The sequence below is a fragment of the Natrix helvetica genome (genome assembly GCF_964273705.1).
Source record: "Natrix helvetica genome assembly, chromosome: 1".
Taxonomy (NCBI): domain Eukaryota; kingdom Metazoa; phylum Chordata; class Lepidosauria; order Squamata; family Natricidae; genus Natrix; species Natrix helvetica.
The window spans coordinates 259,044,002-259,064,996 of record NC_138548.1 but is presented as its reverse complement, the minus strand read 5'-3'; the positions used below and the strand labels follow the sequence as shown (position 1 = coordinate 259,064,996).

The 20,995-nt window shown below is 43.4% G+C and overlaps 2 protein-coding genes and 1 long non-coding RNA gene across 5 annotated transcripts in view; 2 read left to right on the top strand and 1 right to left on the bottom strand.

The window, feature by feature from the left end:
- The window catches only part of LOC309392950 (transitional endoplasmic reticulum ATPase-like), an 83,224-nt gene extending 71,643 nt beyond the window's left edge, over positions 1 to 11,581 (top strand). For both annotated transcript variants that reach the window (XM_081954618.1, XM_081954617.1), the window contains exons 12-18: positions 3,626 to 3,748; positions 5,315 to 5,527; positions 6,539 to 6,717; positions 7,681 to 7,810; positions 8,399 to 8,557; positions 8,708 to 8,859; positions 10,123 to 11,581. In XM_081954618.1, the coding sequence (XP_081810744.1) occupies positions 3,626 to 3,748; positions 5,315 to 5,527; positions 6,539 to 6,717; positions 7,681 to 7,810; positions 8,399 to 8,557; positions 8,708 to 8,859; positions 10,123 to 10,228 (1,062 nt within the window). In that variant the 3' untranslated portion in view covers positions 10,229 to 11,581. The remainder of the gene's footprint in view (positions 1 to 3,625; positions 3,749 to 5,314; positions 5,528 to 6,538; positions 6,718 to 7,680; positions 7,811 to 8,398; positions 8,558 to 8,707; positions 8,860 to 10,122) is intronic.
- An 861-nt stretch (positions 11,582 to 12,442) lies between these two features.
- On the bottom strand, positions 12,443 to 20,127 carry PTGER1 (prostaglandin E receptor 1). Of its 2 annotated transcripts, XM_081954640.1 has the most exons (4): positions 19,425 to 20,127; positions 19,058 to 19,205; positions 14,562 to 15,420; positions 12,443 to 13,839 (listed from the first exon to the last, which is right to left on the bottom strand). In XM_081954640.1, the coding sequence occupies exons 1-4, from the start codon at positions 19,543 to 19,545 to the stop codon at positions 13,585 to 13,587; spliced, it is 1,383 nt and encodes a 460-aa protein (XP_081810766.1). In that variant the 5' UTR covers positions 19,546 to 20,127; the 3' UTR covers positions 12,443 to 13,584. The 2 variants fall into 2 exon arrangements, with proteins under 2 accessions (XP_081810766.1, XP_081810767.1); XM_081954641.1 differs by lacking the exons at positions 19,058 to 19,205; positions 19,425 to 20,127 and adding an exon at positions 18,797 to 18,887.
- LOC309393003 overlaps positions 19,955 to 20,995 on the top strand; it is a 30,948-nt gene continuing 29,907 nt past the window's right edge. The window contains exon 1 of the long non-coding RNA XR_014175522.1: positions 19,955 to 20,095. This is a non-coding gene — a long non-coding RNA (uncharacterized lncRNA). The remainder of the gene's footprint in view (positions 20,096 to 20,995) is intronic.

Sequence of the window (20,995 nt, the reverse complement as noted above, 5' to 3'; positions counted from 1 at the left end):
ATTTTCATAACAAACAATACATGTGCTTAGGGGGTAAGGGTTTCTTTAACTAATCTAGTGGAAGAGACTCGAGTGCTAAAATCCACGGGTTAGGGGGCGCAAATTACTTGCCTTGCCCCGGGTGCTGACAACCCACGCTACGCCACTGGCACCGCCCACTAGAGTCGGGAACAACTAGCACATATACGCGAGGGGAACTTTTACCTTAAGGAGGTATGAAATGCCAACGTAGGGAAAAGTGTTAGTTTATTGTACAATCTTGCTGTGACAAATAAGTTTGGGGGAAAAGTATCGCTATGTGTAAATAGTACAGAGGTTGGCCTTGATGACTAGAGGAAATGTTCGTTACCAAGGCAATGATCACATAAATGTGAATTGACTTCATTTATTTTTAAAAAGTGGTGTATGAAAACACCTCAGGCATCCCCACCCCCACTCGGAATTCATAAGAAGATAAAAGAGGGAGTAGGGGAAGCACATTCAGACTTGCAAAATTCTGCTACTATAGCTGTTCTAATAAAAGTAGCTTTAGGCCCACACAGCATCTGTTGCTGAATCTGGTGTATTTTATAGGACTGACATCATGTTTGTAGAAAAATAGTTGACAACAATCAGATTTTGGCATCCTTTAAATCCACACAGGATAGCGCCCAGCTTGTTCCAAGGTCTATTTGGCAGGGATATGATAATTGAGGATTTTCTGCATTGCATGGACCTTATGCCTCCTGCAACTTGTCCTTTAGGTCATTTACAAGTTTGGGGAAGGATCTTTTTGGAACTATGGCATCACTTAGCTTTTGCAGATCCATACAAAAGGGTATTTTACCATTTTTTCTTGGAGACTGGGCCCATTAGTGCACACCACAGAATGGGTTCGTAATGTTGTGGCCCACCAGCAACCAGCAGAGCTGGCAACAGATTTGGACAGTGAGGCGGTTGGGGAGGAGCATGGGCCAGTCCTGGAGTCTGGGGACAGCTCCGATGAGGGCTCTGTGTCGGAGGCAGAGAAGGGGCCAGAGCTGTATGCCAGTTATCAGCTGCCTTCAGAATCAGACATTAGTGAGGCAGACAAACTGCTGGAACCTGTTCCCAGTGTGTGCATGCGCAGAGTTGTCAGACAAAGGGAACAGCTAAAGAACAGGGGTCGTCTTGGACATAAGGCCACAGGTGGATGATGAATGGCCCCTCCCATAGGACATAAAAGAGGAGCGAAAGGGGAGTGGAGTTTGCAGGAGACAATTAGTTTGCTTAATTGGTTCATGACTCTCTGAGTCTCCTTGCCAAGTTTTGCAGATATCAGCCTGGCAGCTCTCCAAGCCACATAAGGTCTGTGACTGTAACTGTGACTTTCCCTTGAAAGTCTTTGCTGGATGTGAATGAACAGAATTCACAATAAATTAATAAAAGTGGATTTTGTCGGGACAAGGAGTTTGCTTCATGCTCTTGGGAAGCCTCGGTCAGAACACATAATTCCTTGAATTTTTAAAAGTTCTATATGCAATTTTTTTTCAAACAAAACAAAACAAATGGGCAATGTGTGATTTGTGCACTATATGAAGTAACGTTGTATTGTTATTCATACTTTGAGTCAAGTATGTTCCATACTCTTGCAGAATCTCTTGTTCATTTCTTAAATCCCATCTGGAGCCAAATATAAATATCTTGTAGTTATCACCTTATTACACATATATTAATAATCGAGGGAGTTCTTTTAGAATATTTACTGTATACCTGCATATTTTTTTTCATATAGTCCAGATTTCTACTTGGACTAGGAAGAATAATCTGTTTCTTTGATGAATTTATTTGATGGTCTTTTCCGAAACAAATACTCAAGGGTCTAATTTCAAATTAAAGTTTGTACCACTGATGGAAAATAAATTCTTCATAAAGGTTCAGTTTCTTCACCTACAACTTTGTGCCCACACCCCAACACTCCTGCCAATTAATCCTTACAAATCAGTGTTAAGATTTTGCACCCATTTATATATGGCATACAATAGCAAAATCTTCCACTTAGATATTTCTGTAGTGTGCTCCTCCAGTGGAGCAGATTCCTTTAGCATTGTGGGCTTTACCACATTGTGTACCAACAAACAAAGGAGCTGGTTCTTTTGGGTCTTTCTAGGATACTCTAGACCAGGGGTGTCAAACTCGTGTCATCACGGCATCATCATGTGACATATCGCGACTTTCCCCCCTTTGCTAAACCAGGCGTGGGCAGCGCATGATACATCTAGCCCGCAGGCCACGAGTTTCACAGTCCCGCTCTACACTACTTACCCTGGGCCATCCTCTGTCCTATTTTTTCCTGTTCGAAATGGCTACCATTTCTCCTCCTCACATGATGGAGAAGAGGTAATACTTTTAAAATTATTCCTTATATATCTGTCCTCCAAGTCACACCACTAAGTTATGTAAGACGAGGACCATTGTCCCACACTGGTAGATTAAATTTAAATATTTGATTCAATTATCTTGTTGACAAATTTCAGAGATCCTCATTTAATGTCCTTTACAGATCCAGCATAAAACTTTGCACCCTAGGTACGTAAGACCTAGTGGAGACACCTAGTATTATGATTATTCCAAATTCGCTTAAGAGCTTCTGTGCTCTACAAAATAGAAGTGCACTCCGTCACTGTTTTAGATCTGACTCCTTGCATTGTTGACTGCTAAGACTTTAATCATTTCCATCATTTTTCTTGTGAACTATTAGTCGCTTGATATAGATGCTGGCTGACTTCCAGAAATTCTTAGAAAATTCTTCCCAGTGTACATATGAATATTAATGAATACTGTGAAACTATTACCTCCTTGTATTCCTATTGCACATTTGTGCCACCATTCTGAATATAGAAAGTTTCATTCAGAATAACACAGTTGGATGGTACCTTATAAGTCATCTAGTCCAATCCCCCCCCCCGCCCAAGCAGCAGACCCTACCTACAACATTTCTGACAGATGGAAGTCCAGTCTCTTCTTGAAAGCTTCTAGTGATGAAGCTCCCATAACTTCTGAAGGCAAGCTGTTCCATTGATTGATTGTTCTCACTATCAGAAAATTTATCCTTATTTCTATATCAGTTTTCATTCATTATCTGGCCTTTAGGTGCTTTGGAAAATAGCTTCACACACACACACACACACACAAACACCTTTTTCTCTCTGTGGCAACCCTTCAGATATTGGAACACTGCTATCATGTCTCCCCTGGTCCTTCTCTTCACTAGACTAGCCATGCCCAGTTCCTGTAACCGTTCTTCATATGTTTTTAGCCCCCAGGCCCCCAATCGTCTTTGTGGCTCTTCTCTGCACTCTTTCTAGAGTCTCAACATCTTTTTTATAGTGTAGTGACCAAAACTGGATGCAGTACTCTAGGTGTGGTCTTGCTAAAGCTTTTTAGAGTGGTATTAGTACCTCACGTGATCTTGATTCAATCCCTCTGTTAATGCAACTTATTCTTGTGAATGGGCACGTTGCCTAGCCTCACGAAGTGTTAGGCTTAATTGCAGGAATGAAAGATGAGCAAAATGACGGACTCTCTTGGGGGCAGTCACTGATTCAGGGCTTCGTGCTGTCCTACGAACTGCCGTGGTAACCATGCTGCCCTTTCTGCTTTCCAGTGGGCTCTTGGCCAGAGCAACCCCTCTGCCCTGCGGGAGACCGTAGTGGAAGTACCGCAGGTCTCCTGGGATGACATTGGGGGCTTGCAGGAAGTAAAACGTGAGCTACAAGAACTGGTGCAGGTGAGTCATTCACACAAGTAGTGCAAACACAGCAGAACGTGTGTGTGTGTATATAATGGTGTCTGCATAGCATAAAAAGATAAAGGATGGTACAAATAGGTTAACTATCCTGAGATCCAACCCTTGTGAAAGATCTCAGTGGGTCTTGCTTGTAATAGCTCATCCATTCTGGTAAATCAAGGCTGGGGAAGGAAAAGTTCTAAAAAAGAAGGCTCCGGAGAACCTTGAGGAAATTAATTCAGTTGAAAGCACATTATAGTGCATTGCCATTAATGAGAGCTCCCAGTGGCTTAAAGAGCAGCTCCAAGTTAAAGTAATGCAGTGGCCTCCTTTAGCAACTGAAAAAAAATCCATGCATACATTTCCAGGAACCAAAAAGCAATATTTCAGCAGGAAATGAACATATATCTACCAGCATTGTTCTATTTTATAGCCTTTTATGAGCAGCATGTTGGGTCATTTTAACTCTGAAATCCCATTTCAGCTCTTCCTTTGAACAGGTTATAAAATCAAGGCCAACTTCAATCCGAATATATCACCACTGAGATAAGCAAAATTCAGTGAGTCAGAAATGGAGCATTCTGGAAAACATGGAGCATGCCAAATTTCTTTTGGATTACGCCATTCCAGGCCGCCATCATTTGAAACTCAACTTCCTAAACTAAAGCTCTGACATGGGCAAACAGAATGTGCTGGAATTCTCTAGAAAATCCCATTGTTGAATTCTATACATCCTCGCACCACAGTATTTATACACAATTTCTGCACTCGCTGACCCCCATCTCTGCTCTGGGCAAAAAAAAAAAGGCAAAAAGCAGACAAGCATTTGGCTTGCTTTGATATTTTAAGAGATGGAGGTGGGGATAATAAGGTGATGCAGATTGCTTCCAGATTGGAAGCTTAACCAGAATTATAAAAGTTGCGCCCTTGGCATTTCTCCTCTCTAACAGTAACGAATGTAAGGTTTGGTATTTAATGCTTGAAGGACACCGACAGAACCATTTTCATCACAGACATCCTTGATACTGCTTCTATAAATGTAAAATGTATATTAAGTTCACATGCATATCTGTGTGTGTCTGCCTGTCTGTGTGTGTGTGTGTGTGTGTGTGTGTGTGTATTTAAGATCAGCTATAAACCACTGGGAAGAATGATGCTCAGCTACATCTTCTGTGTACATCTTCTTCTGTGTCCTCTTAACACAGAGCTGTGGCACCTTTAGAAAACTGCTGAGCTTCCCCACCTATCACCTCCAGCCAGTATTGTGGCCGGGGTTCAGTCATGATAGAATAGAATGTAAACTCCCTCGAGTGCCATCCCTAGATAATGTGATGACTGTCTCCCATTTGCAGTGAGATATATTTTTATAGTCAATCCCTGTTCCAGGTTAATAATGGGGGTGTGCATAGGCAGTGAAGACAGGGTAAAGCCGTTCTCTTTAGCTGGTCTTTACAACCCACGCAATGAAGAAAAGTCAGAATGTAGTTTTGCAAGCAGCAGTAGTACTGACTTTTATAAGACAAACGGCTCAAGTTTTTTAACTCTTTCCTCTCTTGTCTTCATCAGTTCCCAGTGGAGTATCCGGACAAGTTCCTAAAGTTTGGAATGACACCTTCACGAGGTGTGCTGTTCTATGGGCCCCCTGGCTGTGGCAAAACCCTCCTGGCAAAGGCCATTGCAAACGAATGCCAGGCCAATTTCATCTCCATCAAGGGTCCTGAGCTACTCACCATGTGGTTTGGAGAGAGTGAGGCCAACGTCCGTGATGTTTTTGACAAGGTACAGAGTACAAAGTTGGGGGTGGGTGGGGAGGAGAAGGGCTGACTATTGGGGCAGGAACTAAAGGCATCACCAATTTCAGTGTTGGCGAACCTTTTTGAGTGCCAAAACAGGAGAGAGAGCGTGCTCACAGGGGAGCTCCAGAAACTGGAAGAGCAATTCCTTGGCATCATACATGCACCGGGAAACTAATCTTCCTGTTTCTGGCGTGCATGCATGCGTCAAGATCAGCTGGCCAGTGCGCATTTGCGCACCAGAACCTGGAAGAGCAGCGGGCGACGGCTGGCGTACCCAGAGGGATGCCTCTGTGTGTTACTTCTGGCATGTGTGCCATAGGTTCGCCATCATGGATCTATTTCGCAGTCCCCATAATGTTAAAGTGAGCTCTTGTTCTGGTGGCTTCATCCAGACATGCCTGCAGACTTTGAGTAACAGTAGAGAAATGGTTTGCCCTCATCTTTCATGAATTTTTGTTTTACCCTCCAAAGTAATCCACAACGTTGGTATTCCCTGGAAGTCTCCCATCCAAGTATTAATTAGTGCAGTCTTGCTTAGTTTGAATCCAGACAAAAGTGGCCAGGTTTTGCCTCCTGTGAGGTCCGGCCACCCACAGAAGAAATTGAAAAAGTGAAAGAGGTTAGAACGAGCTCCCACTTTATTTTGAAATTCTTAATATGTTGTGGAATTAGAGCATTAATTCCAGAGCTTTTATTAAAGGAAGCCATTGGGGAATATACTATTGTTCATCCTGGGGTAGACATCCCTTTTTTAATAGCATTCCACCATTCACAGTTCATTCTTGAGGACACTGGTTTAAAATCCACTATTTTTTCATGGTCCATTGGGACTATTCTGTTTAACCTTCACTTTACCAAAAGATAGTCCTGTAATCCAGGCATCACCATTGAAATTCATTCATCTGGAAAAGCGGAAGGCCTTAGAACACAAGACACATACTTTGCCAGTCTCATAGTTTGTTATCTAACTCCTATTGGTCCTTTTGTTCCCCAGGCCCGCCAGGCTGCTCCCTGCATCCTGTTTTTTGATGAGCTGGATTCCATTGCCAAGGCCCGAGGTGGCGGAGCAGGCGATGGTGGAGGTGCAGCTGACCGGGTCATCAACCAAATCCTCACAGAAATGGATGGCATGACCAACAAGAAGACAGTATTTATTATAGGTGCCACCAATAGGTGAGAATTTAAGGAAAGGAAGACCCAGTTCTTTGGGCTATGGAGATGTATGGGTGACACCCACCTCTACGTCCTGCTGCCAGTTTAGCTGTTCCTCCCCCAGAGTCCCTTTTACTCTGCTGGTCATTGAGGCTGGACTGAAGTAAGAAGTCACTGAGAAAAAGTTAAATCAGGATCTCTTCTTTGAAAATAAGTCTCCAGGGTGACATGTGACCTCCACTTCTGATTTATGGTCCTCTTTGGCCATACTTTCTCCAACCTGGTAGATTGAATCCTGTCTTTGAGATAACCAACTCAAGAAAACTGTAGTATCACCTCTGCAGTTCAGTATCAATTTATTACCGTATTTGTCTGAGTATAAACGCACCTTTTTCCCTTCAAAAAAGAGGGTGAAAATCTGGGTGTGTCTTATACGCTGAATCCAGCATTTTTACCCTCCCAAAACCCCACGCCCTTTGCAAAAATGGCCATGCATAGCCTTTAGGAGGCTTATGGAGTGCTCCTGGGGTCTGGGAAGGGCAGAAATGAGCGAAAAGGCCCGTTTTTTGCAGTCTATAAGCCTCCTAAAGGCTATGCATGCCAATTTTTTGACAAAAAACGGGCCCGTTTTCGCAAAAAATGGGCTGGTTTTGGGAGGTCTGCAGAGTGCAAAAACTTTTTTTTTAATTTGCCTCTTCAAAATTTTGGTGCGTCTTATACTCCAGTGCGTCTTATATTCCGAAAAATACGGTGTAGCTGAAAAACAAAAGTCCTTGCAAAGGCTGTACCACCCCTCCCTCCTCCCACCCATGGAATATAGTCTCACCAACTTTACAGTCTTCTGTCCCCTTGACCCCTAGTCTTGCCCACTTCTGCTATAGAGCTGCAGTCCTGTCAAAGCAGCGTCTGAGTTGAGATGCTGGAGCCATTCCTAGGCAAAAAGCAACCCATGAAACTTGTTGTCTCTTTGCCAACTCTTTTCAGACCAGACATCATTGACCCAGCCATTCTTCGTCCAGGACGTCTGGACCAGCTCATCTACATCCCACTACCTGATGAAAAGTCTCGTGTGGCGATCCTCCAAGCCAACTTGCGAAAATCACCAGTTGCCAAGGTCAGTCAAAGGAAGCAAGAAATGGGCATGCAAAACTAAATCAGCAATAGATGTTGAGGTTCAGGTGTCACCCATCCAGTAGGGGAGGACTGATTGTGACAATCTTTAAAGAGGGTGTGTGGCTCAGCCTTCCTTGAAGTTCTCTAGTGTCAAAGTGAGGAACACGATGGCAGAAGAGCGGTGGTGGTGCAGTGGTTAGAATGCAGTATTGCAGGCTAACTCTGCTCACTGCCAGGAGTTCGATCCTGACCGGCTGAAGGTTGACTCAGTCTTCCATCCTTCTGAGGTGAGTAAAATAAGGGCCCAGATTGTTGGGGAAATATGCTGACATTGTAAACTGCTTAGAGAGTGCTGTAAAGTATTGTGAAGTGGTATATAAGTCTAAATGCTATTGCTATCACTGCTCATTCTATGGACAAAACCAAATTGCTCCAATGCAGAAAATGGGGCAGTGGCTCACACTGCCTTCTCTGCTGATTCAACTCCTTAAACACATTTTTGCTGCCCCTCAGCATTCATTTCTCATTTTTGTCTTACTTTGTTAACTTGGGCAGGTAATATTTTAATTTGTATATCTTTTCCCAACAGGATGTCGAATTGAATTATCTAGCTAAGATCACACATGGCTTCTCTGGTGCTGACCTCACCGAAATCTGTCAGCGTGCCTGCAAACTTGCCATCCGTGAGGCCATCGAGATGGAGATCAAGGCAGAACGGGAACGCCAGAGTCAGAAGTACGCTGCCATGGTATGGACACAATATTTTCCCTTTTCCATTGAAAACCAGACCTGATTCCTTCCCTTATCTCAAGTTCTCTTCTTTAGAATGTGTTCTCCACCTTGGGGGGGGGGGGGGCACAGTGTGCCTGACAGCCTTTTCTTTTGTGTCTTGTAACAGGATGATGATTATGACCCAGTGCCTGAGATCCGGCGGGATCACTTTGAAGAAGCAATGCGCTTTGCACGCCGTTCGGTTAGCGATAATGATATACGCAAATACGAGATGTTTGCTCAGACGCTACAGCAGAGTCGTGGCTTTGGCAACTTCAGGTAACGTTAGAAGAAGTTTGTGCTGCTTCTATCCCCAAACAAATAAAGGTACCGCCGCATTGGGGAAGGTGTGGGCGGGGGGTGGGGGAGACACACAGGGAAGTTGTATCCCTGACTTTTCCCCAAGAAGATCCATACAATTTCATTCATTAAATTTAGGCTCTATGAGAGACCCCAAAATCTATATATATAAAAATGGGTGTGTGTGTGTGTTTGTTCGTTCCAGCATAACTCTAGAAAGTGGTTCTCAACCTGTGGGTTGGGACCCCTTTGGGAGGTCAAACGACCCTTTCACAGGGGTCGTCTAAGACCATTGGAAAACACATATTTTCGATGGTCTTAGGAACCGAGACACCAATTTTATGGTTGGGGGTCACCACAACATGAGGAACTGTATTAGAGGGTCGCGGCATTGGAAAGGTTGTGAACCACTGATCTAGAACGCCTTGAGCAATTTCAACCAAACTTGGTACACAGATGACTTACACTCTCTGGAGAGAGATACTGTGGGGGTAAGACACCCCTAACACCCCTTGAGAGGGATTGTTCTGTTAAGATGCAGCCTGTTGTGCCTTTAAATGGCTTCTACTGTACTGCTATAAAATGGCTTCTACTGTACAGCGCAATGGAGTTGCCATGGTACTTCACAGTACTCCACAAGGGAGCTCCCTCTGGTAAGGGGGGAAATCCAACATTAGAAATTACATTTGGTCTGGACATTTCCCCCCTATAAATAAATACTTGGGCAACCCTGGGCTATCCACTAGTAATTTATAAAATCCTATAGACGGAACAAGCAGAGTCTGCAACATAATGCTGCATTGTGTAAAAGTGAAGTGAGGATGTTAGCCATTTCAATCTCCTATTCCCACCTAATTTCCCTGAATGAAAGGTGGGGTATAAATCTGCTTAAAGAAGAATTTTTAAAAAAAAACCATATTATTTTTTAAAGAGGGATATAAATTTAATAAATACGTTGGTGTGCTTGTGCAATACTAAACTGCATGGAATTTTCATTTTAAGAACCATATCCATCCATTGGATGTTGTGCTTTTTAAAAAAAATGCAATGCAGCAGGCATCTGGGGGTGACTGCAGCCCTCTTATTAATCCACGGCCACATTCCTGTACAACTGGTTGCACTTGAACACTGTGATAATGTGTAGCTAGTTCCAGTTAAGGTGTCCATTGATCCAGGAGAGTGAATGACTCACGGTTTCTCCTGAACTGAACCAGCCCTCCTCCCCTTTTTCCCCTCCCACAGGTTTCCAGCGGGCAAGCAGACCACTGGTGGAGCGGACAGCAGTGGCAGCAACAGCGGGCAAGGAAGCCTCTTCCAGGAGGAGGGGGAAGACGACCTCTATAACTGATTGTACGGGAAAACGCCCCCTTGTGGTGGGAGTGGATGGTCCTGTACGCTCATATTATTGTGCTCTTTAATGTAAGGACTGACTGATGCTTGAGGCCCTAAACCCTGCCCTCCTCTTTGGTTGCAGATCTGCGCTACTCAACACAAGAAAACCTCATGCTTCGTTTTGGTGGGTAATGTTGGGTGCCGCTTCCTTTTCTGTCTGGCTTGGTTGTGGCCAGGGATCCCTTGGTTTTTTTGTTTTGAAGATTAAAGCAGTACCTGTGGTAGTCAGAAGGGGGAGACAAAGCTTAAAATCAGCTGTCATGAGAATTTAACCATTCTCCATCAGACTGGTCCATCTCTTCTAGCATTTTGCTTTCCATAACAATCAGGAAGCTGCCCGTTGAAGCTCAAGATGCGGGATTAAGGCTTCCCATATACCAGGCCTCTGCCCACAAATGCATCAGAATGCTTCACACCAGTGCCTGCTCTTGTATTGGCTTCCAATTTATAACAGAAGGGAATGGAGGATGGGCGTTTTTCCAATCTTGCTTGCAAGCCAGTCCAAACTGTTCCCTTTGACCCCTCTTAGCCCACAGCAACGCCTTTGGACTAGTAAATAAGATGGATTTCAACAAACTCTGGTCTGTGTTATTAGGTGACAAAAGACTTCCGAATGTCCAATAAACTGAAAGCGCATGCATCTTGCACTAGGAGGAATTCTCTGAAGGCTGCAGCGGGCAAAGCATGCTCAGGGGAGAGAGATATGGGCAAATCTATACAACATCCTACCCTGGATATAAAGACTGTCATCCCTCTGGCTATTTTCAAAGGATATGTCTGCACAGTTGCCTATATCTCGCTGTCTACCTGCAACTGGGAATTCTTCCTCTACTCTGGATGTTTTCCCTCTAATCTTGCCTCCAGATACTGCATATGGGCACTGCATAGCGACACCGTGTATCTTGTACTTTCTGTAGCCTGGCCGGCAGGGAATCTCCTGCCACTGCTCTTTGTGTAGCTTTTCAAATAGTTTACAACTACCATACTGATTCTCACAGCAATTCCTCTTTCTCAACCTCTGGCGCATTTCTAGCAGCTGCAGAGATTCAGACAACCACTAAATGGCAGTCAAGTAATACAGAATCACTAGTTTTTGCTGCCATCAGTTGTTGGTAGTTAAACAGTTAACTCATAGTTTCAAGGGATTTTTTTTTTTAATTCAATCGGTAGCTAGTACAACAGAAAAGTAAAAAATAGCGTGTGGATTAAGCAAAGTGTTGTGTGTGTGTGTGTAGCGATGGAATTTCAGCCAAGGCACCACCAAACATGGTCTTTAGAATGTTGCACACAAATAAATAATTTATTAAAAGGACCCATTTCAGCTTCAGCTGTGTCACGTTGTGAGCACGGCCCACTTGATAGTACAGGAACATAGCAAAACAGCTGTGTGTTTACAAACATAATGAAGGAGAAGGTTGGTGGGGCAATACCCGGTGTGTAAATTGGTGTGGAAAACTTGAACCGGGAGCAGCAGATCTCCAACTTCACCTCTCTTTCCCCCCCCCCCCCACTAATTCCCATAACGGTGACAATTTTCCTTCTGCTGTTTGATCCCTCTTGTTTGCCAGCCAGGATTCTGGAAGCTTGATTTTACATGCTCCAGCTGCCAGATGACAATAAGCAGCCACTGAATGAAAACAAAACACATGGAACAATAAATGGGATCCCGAGGCTGACTAGATTAGTTGGGCTGGCACAGGCTCCTGACAGCAAGCATGTGCGAAACAAGTCAGAGATACGGGAGAACATAAAAGCATGAAAGGCCAGAATGCCTCACTGAAGTGCTTCATTGTGGAGTGCCCGGTACTGATTAAGGGTTCCCACAAGGCAGGGCTATGCCACAGCTCAATGCCCCTACAGCTCAATCATTTCAGGGCTTTTCCATTGTCCTCGCTCTGTTCTTCACAGCTTCCCAGAGCTTGGAGTAGAGCAGCAGACGGAGGCATCCCCCTTGCAGTCTGTGGGTCAGCCCCACCAGTTCCCCAAGGATGTTATTTTGCAGGATCATCGGCAACCATTTGTTGAAATCCATTCTAGGACAGAACTGCTGCGGATCTCTTCTACAAGTAAACAATGCTCTGGGTCTACTTACTCTTCTGAAAGGCGCTTTCTTCCTTAACATTCTTGAGTTTGGGAGGCCCCGCGAGATCACATTTTCAACCTTTTTAAAAAAAAAAAATCTCTCCACGGTGCCCATGAAAGGGCTCTCTAGAATTTTTACATTCATGTTTAAATTAAAGGCCATCCTTAACTGTTAAGTCCAAGCCTTTGTTTTCTCCACTGCAACTGCTGTGCAATCTGTATGTGATGGTGAGACGAAGTGATACTTTGCATCAGATTCCTTGTGTAGAAGCGCGGCAAATTTTAGACCCATTCAATTCCTTTACACGCTGCAGTAATGCAGCTGCCTCAACATTGTGGAAAATCTGCATCATAGGCTCCCAAGTATCCAGGTCATTTCTGGCAGACATGTTAAATATACCTGTCTTGACAGGGTTGGACTTGAATGGCTACTCTCTGACTGGGGAAGTGCAGCAAGATGCTTATCTGCCTGAACTGAGTGTCCAAGGAAGGAGGCTACCTGGGATGTCTTCTCGCCCAAAGATCCACAAGAACAAGATTTCACACTTGTTGCTTTTGCACTAGGCAAGAAAGTCATAGATAGCATTATTCAGCTTTGGAATATAGCATGAATAATTGGCCAGGCTGTACATCGTGCGCAGTGCAGTCTGTATCAGGAAGGACATATAGCTTTCAAAATGCATTAAATCATCGTTTTCCTATCAAAACATACTGGCCTGCTTTCCTTTACCTGGTCAAGAACTGTCTTCTTTTGATACGGATGACTATCTGAGAGCAGACATAGTTCTCACTTCCGCTTTACGGAAAGTATCAGGAATGTATAAGGTATTCTTTACCACTGAGCAAAGGTCTCCTCCATAGGTGTCCAATAGAAACCACCATGATATCAAAATGAATTCATGAGCATCGTGATTTTTCATTTGCATTGTGATATATTTATTCTCCCTCACCTTTTCTGTGGATGCCCTTGACTAACCCCAAAGAACCGTCATCATTATGTCTTCCAAGAAGGTCGTGCATCTCTCTCTCTTTCTCTCCCTCTCATATGAAAGTCAGAAACGAGCAAGAGGCTGCTTCAAAATACTGAGCTTCCTATTTGCTGCCATGATTCGAAACCAATTGATCGGTGGCATTCCCAACACCAGCCGCCGCCAAGATTGCTAGATTCTGAATTCCAGGAAGGTTCAAAGTGCTTTCAAGTCGATCAATTCTTGTTTGCTCCACCCAATACTAGATGCGACCAGCAGCAACACTGCGCTCGGAGCTCTGGAAGGAGCTGGCTTCCCAGCGGTCAAAGTGTATTGTTTCGAGGTCGGGGCGCCTTAGAAATAGAGCCAGGAGCTTACGCAGCACTGCGCGTCGCAGCAATATATATACCCATGGGTCCAGGATCTGGTTCCAGGAAGCCAGGCGCACACCAAGGAACAGCAGCTCATCATAATTCAAAGCTTTATGAGAGTTGCTTGCTGATAAAATGACAATGACCTGGGGACAGCACAGAGAAAAAGCAGCAATGTGACATCAGCACATGAGAGAACAAGATATCGAGACAGTAGGTTTCTATGGTCTCCTCCTCCCCAGTGACTCTTAAGAACTTAGAAACAGGTATTAACTCTGTGTACACATTAGCTCGGCCCACATCTTAAATGCACCATTCACAACCAGCCATTTATTTGTGTGCTGATAAGGGGCTTCTCAGAGTCAATTGAGTGACTGCTTAGCTCATTCTTTGGGCTATTATACCCAAGCATAATGTCAATTTGATTCAAACTTTTAACCTCAAGAATTTTTCCAGTTAACAGTTGTTTTCCCTCTAATAAAACAGTTTCTTACATATCAAAAGAACTGTGTTTTGTATGAAGATATTTCAAAGAATCTCCCTAACACACAAGGGCCTCTTATTCTACGTTTACTCAAGCTGATGCTCTCCGTATATTTTAATGTAATTCTGAGCTCTAGAACCACCATAGCCCTTTAAAATAGACCCGCCCGGGAAACAAAAATCATGCAGATGAGTGTACTACACTGACTGTACAGTTATAACAACAAAATTTTCCAAATCTGAACATAGTTCCCCTCTCACTCCAACGTTATTATGAACGGGGGGGGGGGGTGTTGTTTGATACATGCCTACTTTCCACTTATTTTGTGCTAACCACCCTACATATTCCCCTCCCATTGCCCCATTTCTGCTTTTTTGTACTCACCAATAATGGACTCCAACAAATACAGGAGACCACCATGATGCCCACAAGCTGTACAACCATTTCAATGTCATGAGCTTTGGCTCTCCGCCGACCGCATTTGCGCTGACCACGGAGACGAGCTCGCACCAGAATGAATCCACTGAATGTGTTGCAGATGAGAGAGGCCACCAGAGAGGCCAATCCCAAAAGGGAGAAGAGCAGGGCAAAAGCTATCTCGGACCATTCTTCTGTCTTTTGGACCTTGATAAAACACCAAGTGCTTTGGGCCTGTACAGAGTATTTCCCAAAACTGCAGAGAGGCAACAGGGCAATGGCAAGAGCAATGGTCCACAGTCCCACCAAGGAAAGCTTTGTTCGGCCTGGCGTGACCACTGCAGCATGAAGCAGAGGACGAGTGATGCCAATGCAGCGCTCCACGGCCATGATGAAGCCCAGAAAGAGAGGGCATAGTCCAAAGAATACCATGGAAGCACCAAAGAACTTGCAGAGAGCTTCAGAGGGATCCATGGCTGTCCAATTACGCCGTGTGGCATACAGCTGCAACACAAAGGACCCTGGGATGACATGGCCTGCTAGGTCTGTGATAACCAAGCTGCTGGCAAAAAGCAGGAATGTGGCCTTGGAACGACGCCGGAAGCGGGCGTAGGACTGCACTAGGATTACCAAGGCTACGATATTAGAGATTGCTCCCAAGGTCATGGAGAAGATGGGGGCAGCAGGAGAAGAAGCGCTTGGAGTCTTCACCAGCTCTGCATGACCTGAGGAGGAACTGTTCACTAGATGAATGGCAGGTGCTTGAGAAGCATTGGGAGGATGCATAGCAAACATCCTGTCAACGGCTGCTTCCAGGCTCAGGCATCTGCAAGGGGGAAAAAAGAGGATTATTAGACCCCCCAATTTCTGTCTAGGAGAGCTGACTCTCCCCTACTTGCTCCCAGCCACCAGCTCCTGCCAAACCCACAGGCAAGAGAAGCCAGTTTTCTGTATGAACTCCCATCGTATTTAATATAACTTCTCTTAGCTTCCCCTTTTGTCTTGTCCTGACTGGCTGACTTCTCTTGTACTTTTAAAAATATTTTCTGAAATTTGCAACCTGATTTGGATTACATGATTTATCATAGAACCAACATATATATATAGTTTTAATGAGGAGAACCAACAGAAATATGGGGAAAGGAAGTAAGGCTTTCAGGAACAAGTAGTTAAGTAAATTCTTTTTAAATAGTGAAGGGGACTTTTCTGCCTATGGTTTAAAATCCACAGAGCCTTAACCTAGGCACCTCTCCTTCAACCAGAAGATCAACTCAGGCTGAATATTAACAATGCAGTCACTTTCCTGGAATTAAGGCCCATTTACCTCAAGGTAGTTCACATCTAGCTAACCAAAAGTACAATGGGGCAGCTATCTCAGGCAGAGTTTGGCTACAGGGAGCCCTATGACTTACAAGAGTTCATTTAATGATCATTCGAAGTTACCACAGCCCTGGGAAAAGTCACTAGTGACTTTTTTCCCGCACTTACGACCATTGCATCATTCCCCACTTGATCATAATTCAGATGCTTGGCCACTGACTCATATTTATGGTGGTTGCAGTGAGATCACCTTTTGTGACCTTCTGAAAAGCAGAGTCAATGGGGAAGCCAGATTGACTTAACAACCATGTTACTAATTTAACAACTGCAGTGATTCAGTTAACAACTGTGGCAAGAAAGGTCGTAAAATGGAGAAAAACTAACTGTCTCAGTTAACAACAGAAATTTTGGGCTCAATTGTGGTCTAAATCAAGATCTACTTGTATCACAAAGGAAACTTTTATTTAATGTACTGTTATATTTCTACAGCTTGTGATCTGTTGCCTCATGGACTAGAGTAACTTCTCCCACTCTGATTAAGATGACTGTTGATTTGGTGCTAATCGGGTATCTGTTAACATCTCTTCAGCCACACACACAGGATTGCCTTATTGGGGTCCTTCCAAATGGCAAAGATAAAATATCTTCACAATGTACTTTATTTTTAGTCCTACCAAGGGACTTGAGAACAATTTTGCAATTCTATGAAAGAAAGTTTAAGATTAAGGATATTTTACAATAGTGACAAACAGGTAAGAGAGCTATAAGGGGTAAACAGAACTAAAAATGGAAAAGTGTCATATTTAATATTTGATAACAAGTTCTTTGTTTTAATTCATAACTACATTGTTCTGTCATTTTCTTTGAACACATAGAGATTTGAAATTTACAGCATAGACATGTCTAATTTAATATTACCAACACAATAAATCTTCTAACTCGTGTTTTAGGTTACAGAAGTCATCGTGAAATTTAAGAAAAAACAAGCTGATGAGAACAAGTTGGGCTTATTTCTGAGAAACTAGCAAATATGCTACAAATAGCATATACAATACTAAATGTTCCTCAAATAACGTCAACAAGCTTCTCTGTCTTCCAGATCTTTATAATAAACAAAATAATAGGGATTGACAAAAATATCTATTGTAACATATGGAGCAATTACTCAGGTTTTACACTATTTACAAAAGCCAGGACAATAGTTTTATGTCATTCCTATAGATTTAAGTCTAATCCCAAAATCTAATCTGACGGCACAATGCTATTGTAAATTTACTTGGATCAAGTTCAAAAAGCTTACTCTTTGATTATGTATATAGAGGATTCTTCCCAAATTGCTAATATGTTCTGCCTTCCAACTTACATTAATGTTTCTATATCCTCTGACCCAAGACATTGACATCATGGGTGTATCTCTCTAATTTTCACTAAAAATATGAATGTGGTTTGCCATTAGTGGCTATTGTTTGTTTGCTAATTCACTGGTTTTTTAAATCTTTTGGGACCTTGAATTTCATGATAAACTCCCACTGGTATTCACCAGAATTGATTATCAATTACAAGCTCCCTAGATATACAAAAGTGCTGAAATTTATACAAACACCACAACTGCGGTATTATTATCATGTTGAATTTTTTCTTCCACTCCAATTACTGTCCTGTATAACAATCACCTTGAAAAACCCTGAAATATTATTTCTATTTTATAGCATTTTTATTAATGTTAATATGTTTATTGCTATATCATGCCCTTTAAAATTTCCTTGCACAAACCAACAAAGAAATCTTTCACTTATGTATAGTTGGCAAGAGAAGCCAATCCTTCTGATGTTGGATGATAGTCTAAATTCATTTGGTAAAACTAGAAGCAAATTGTGTTAGTCTACAGCTATCTTGTTCACTTTTGCAGCAGGCGTGCGTGTTTAAATAAGCATATCTCTTGTACTTATCATAGGTACTGCAACTGGATTGCTCCATAAAAAAAATATTGTCTAGCAATAGTAACCTGGGGCTATATTCAAAATCAGATGATACAGTTATAACTTCCCATGTTTTTCACTGCCCCTATAGACAAACAGAATCTGAGAAGATAAATTGTACCATTCACCTCTTAATATCCTCTAATTGTCCCACTGCAGTCACATTGAAGGCAGCCATTTTTCACTCTTTCTATATATGTTCTTTTGAAATTGGAACTAGGCTCTTGCAAACTCTGCTTTCCTCATGGTTTGATTTGAGAAAAATCAGATTTAATCCATATTAGGGAGAGTGAATTTACGATCTAGAAGGTGGAAAGCTGTTTAATTTTATTTTAATGGTAGGTATGGAGCATTAATAACTTATAAAACTGAAGAACTGCAATGTTTAATTCGCTGATAAATTCATCAGTTAAAATGTTTAACAAAAAAAGTTATCTGAGATTATTTGAAAATCATTAATGTATTGCTAAACACCATACAGGGAAGCATTAGTCCAGAAGTCCATTATCTTCCTCCACATCGTTAGAAGGAAAGACTTTTTCAGAAAATAGTTCTTGCCACAACTTACACAGGTATAAAAGCAACATAAGCACCTAGCGTCAGGAGGAAATAAAAGATCTACAAGTCTAATCAACCAAATACATTTTATATTATTCAATTTTAATTGGATACACCCACACACCAATGTTGTACAGGAGTAAATAACTTGCTAGATTCACAATACTCTTATGACATTCTTGTACCAGTTGTACCCTTTGGCTGTCTTGCTTTTCAGCTAAATAAAAAACCCCACTCCCCACATCTACACATTCAAAAGCCCCATTGGCTTTTGGAGGTTACAGAGCCTGAAGTACAATACAGCTGTTTAGGCGAATTGCAACTGCTATGTTCTAAAGTACTTACAAACTATTAATAGGACGGTGGGAGTATTTCACTTTATTCACGACTTGAACCAAGACATGTGACAGAAGGCAGGGAATAACTGCCTCCTGGGAAGACAGATCGGGGAATAAAATAGGGTCGGGTTGGTTTAAAACGTCACTCCAACAGGTGAGGAGTATTTGGGGATAGACGCCTCACACCTCTATTGGAAGAGCTTCCGAATGGCAATGTTTCACCCATTTACTGGGATTCTTAGAATTAACAGCTCCTGATAATACTTACAAGAAAGAGAGCAGCTGTTTTGCTTCCCTCCAGGACTTTCTAGGTACTTTTTTCACGGAATAGTAAAACCCAAACAATTCGAGCTCCTGCCTTCTTTTACACGTTTCTCCCCCAGAACGGCACCGATTCTTCTGGGTGCTTCCATCCCCTAAAGCAAGCAAGTCACTCGGAAAGCATCTCAAGTTCGCCAACACCAAATATCTCCCCAGTAATATTCTTCGCCCAGCCTGAGCGCACCACGGAGGACTGTCCTGGCCGGAGATCTAAGGCCGCCCGTTTCTCCCAATAAACCTTTTGGCCATCGCAACTAATTGGATCCGTTTAGCAGCCTCTACGCGGAAGCCCCAGCCGTCCACCCCGAGCATACCTGGGGCCGCCGCTCCTTTCCTTTCCTCCAAGCCCCGGTTCCCTCTCCTCGTCCCAAGGAAACTGGTGGAAGAGTTGATGGAGCTCCTGGGAGCCTGATTCCCCTTTGGCTCCCCGCGCATTGTTCCCTTGCAGCCTCTGTGGAAAGGCGGCCGCCTCCGTCGGGGTTCCCCAACTTCAGAGGGAATGGAGCAGGCTTCACTACGCCCGACTTCGCCTCACCCTTTCTGGCTCTGTCTCCGGAGACAGGGGGGCACGGCCGCCGTCAGCACTAGGGGGCGCTCTGAACTTCCCTTCTTCCCCCTCCTCCTCCTCCGAAGATGCGGCAGCCTTCCAAAGAAGGCTTTCTTCCTCAGGGCCGGACTTCTCCCGCACCCCGTCCGCCACACTCTGCAGGGAAAGTTTTCTCCTTCATCCTCCGCGACGAACCATTTCCACCGTCGGAAAAGTAGCGGGCCCTCTGCAAACAACTGAGCTTGGTGGTCCGGGATTGGGCGCGGGTCTGTGTGAACCTTTCAGTTCTCTTTAGCTACACGGATTGGGCAGGGGAATCTTTCCCACGGAGCTTTGAATTCTCCGCCCGAGTATACTGTATATTGCTCTCTGTGGTCCCAAAGTTGCTTTTTTTCCTTACCACAAAAGGCCTCTGCGGCGGAAGCAGTGTTGGGAGAGGTACTACTTTTCCTTCCAGAGAGTTGTGAGGGTGGACGACACACCTCCTTAAAGAGAGAGGCTAAGGGATTAGCCCATTAAACAATAGCATGCAGGTAGTCTTCGACCCAAGACCACAATTGAGGCCAAAATTTGTGTGGCTAAGTGAAACATTGGTTAAGTGAATTTGCCCCATTTTACGACCTTTCATGCCACAGTTATTAAGTGAATCGCTTTTAAATTAGTCAAACTGTTCTTAAGTGAATTTGGTTTCCCCATTGCCAGAAAGTTGCAAAAGGGGATCATGTTAGCAACCGTCATAAATATGAGTCAATTGCCAAGAGTTTGAATTTTGATCCCATGATCATGGGGACGCTACAATGGTCATTAGTGTGAAAACTGGTCATAAGCCAGTGCTGTTGTAACTTTGAATGGTCACTAAACTGTTGTAAGTCGAGGACTATCTGTATTTGCCCTTCTTCATGTTTCAGCAGCTCTGCAACTCGGCTTTGAGGGTCAATGAAGTGGGACAGTTTGGTAGACCTCTGTACCTTTAGGGAGGCGTACGGGGGCCAAGGGCCATCGAACATTTGGAAGGAATTTGGGTGGGTGGGGGGACTAAGAGAGTGAAATCATAGGACACAAATTTGTAAGATTTTGGAGGTCAACAGCAGTTTTCCTTTTTAAAATGGTGGGAAATTGCCTCTGGCTTTCAGCTTCCATTATGAGAGGCAGAGTTTTTCCTGGCCTGCTTGTCCTTCTGCTTTTCCCATCCACATGCAATACTGTACATTATGCCATCAGGTAGTTTATTGGAGCTTTGTATGTTACAGGAGTCTAATCAGTTGGAGTTTACTTAAGAAACTATAGTTAGACACACCATGCTATATGTGAACCCAGCCATTATAGCAGCTGTTCTCA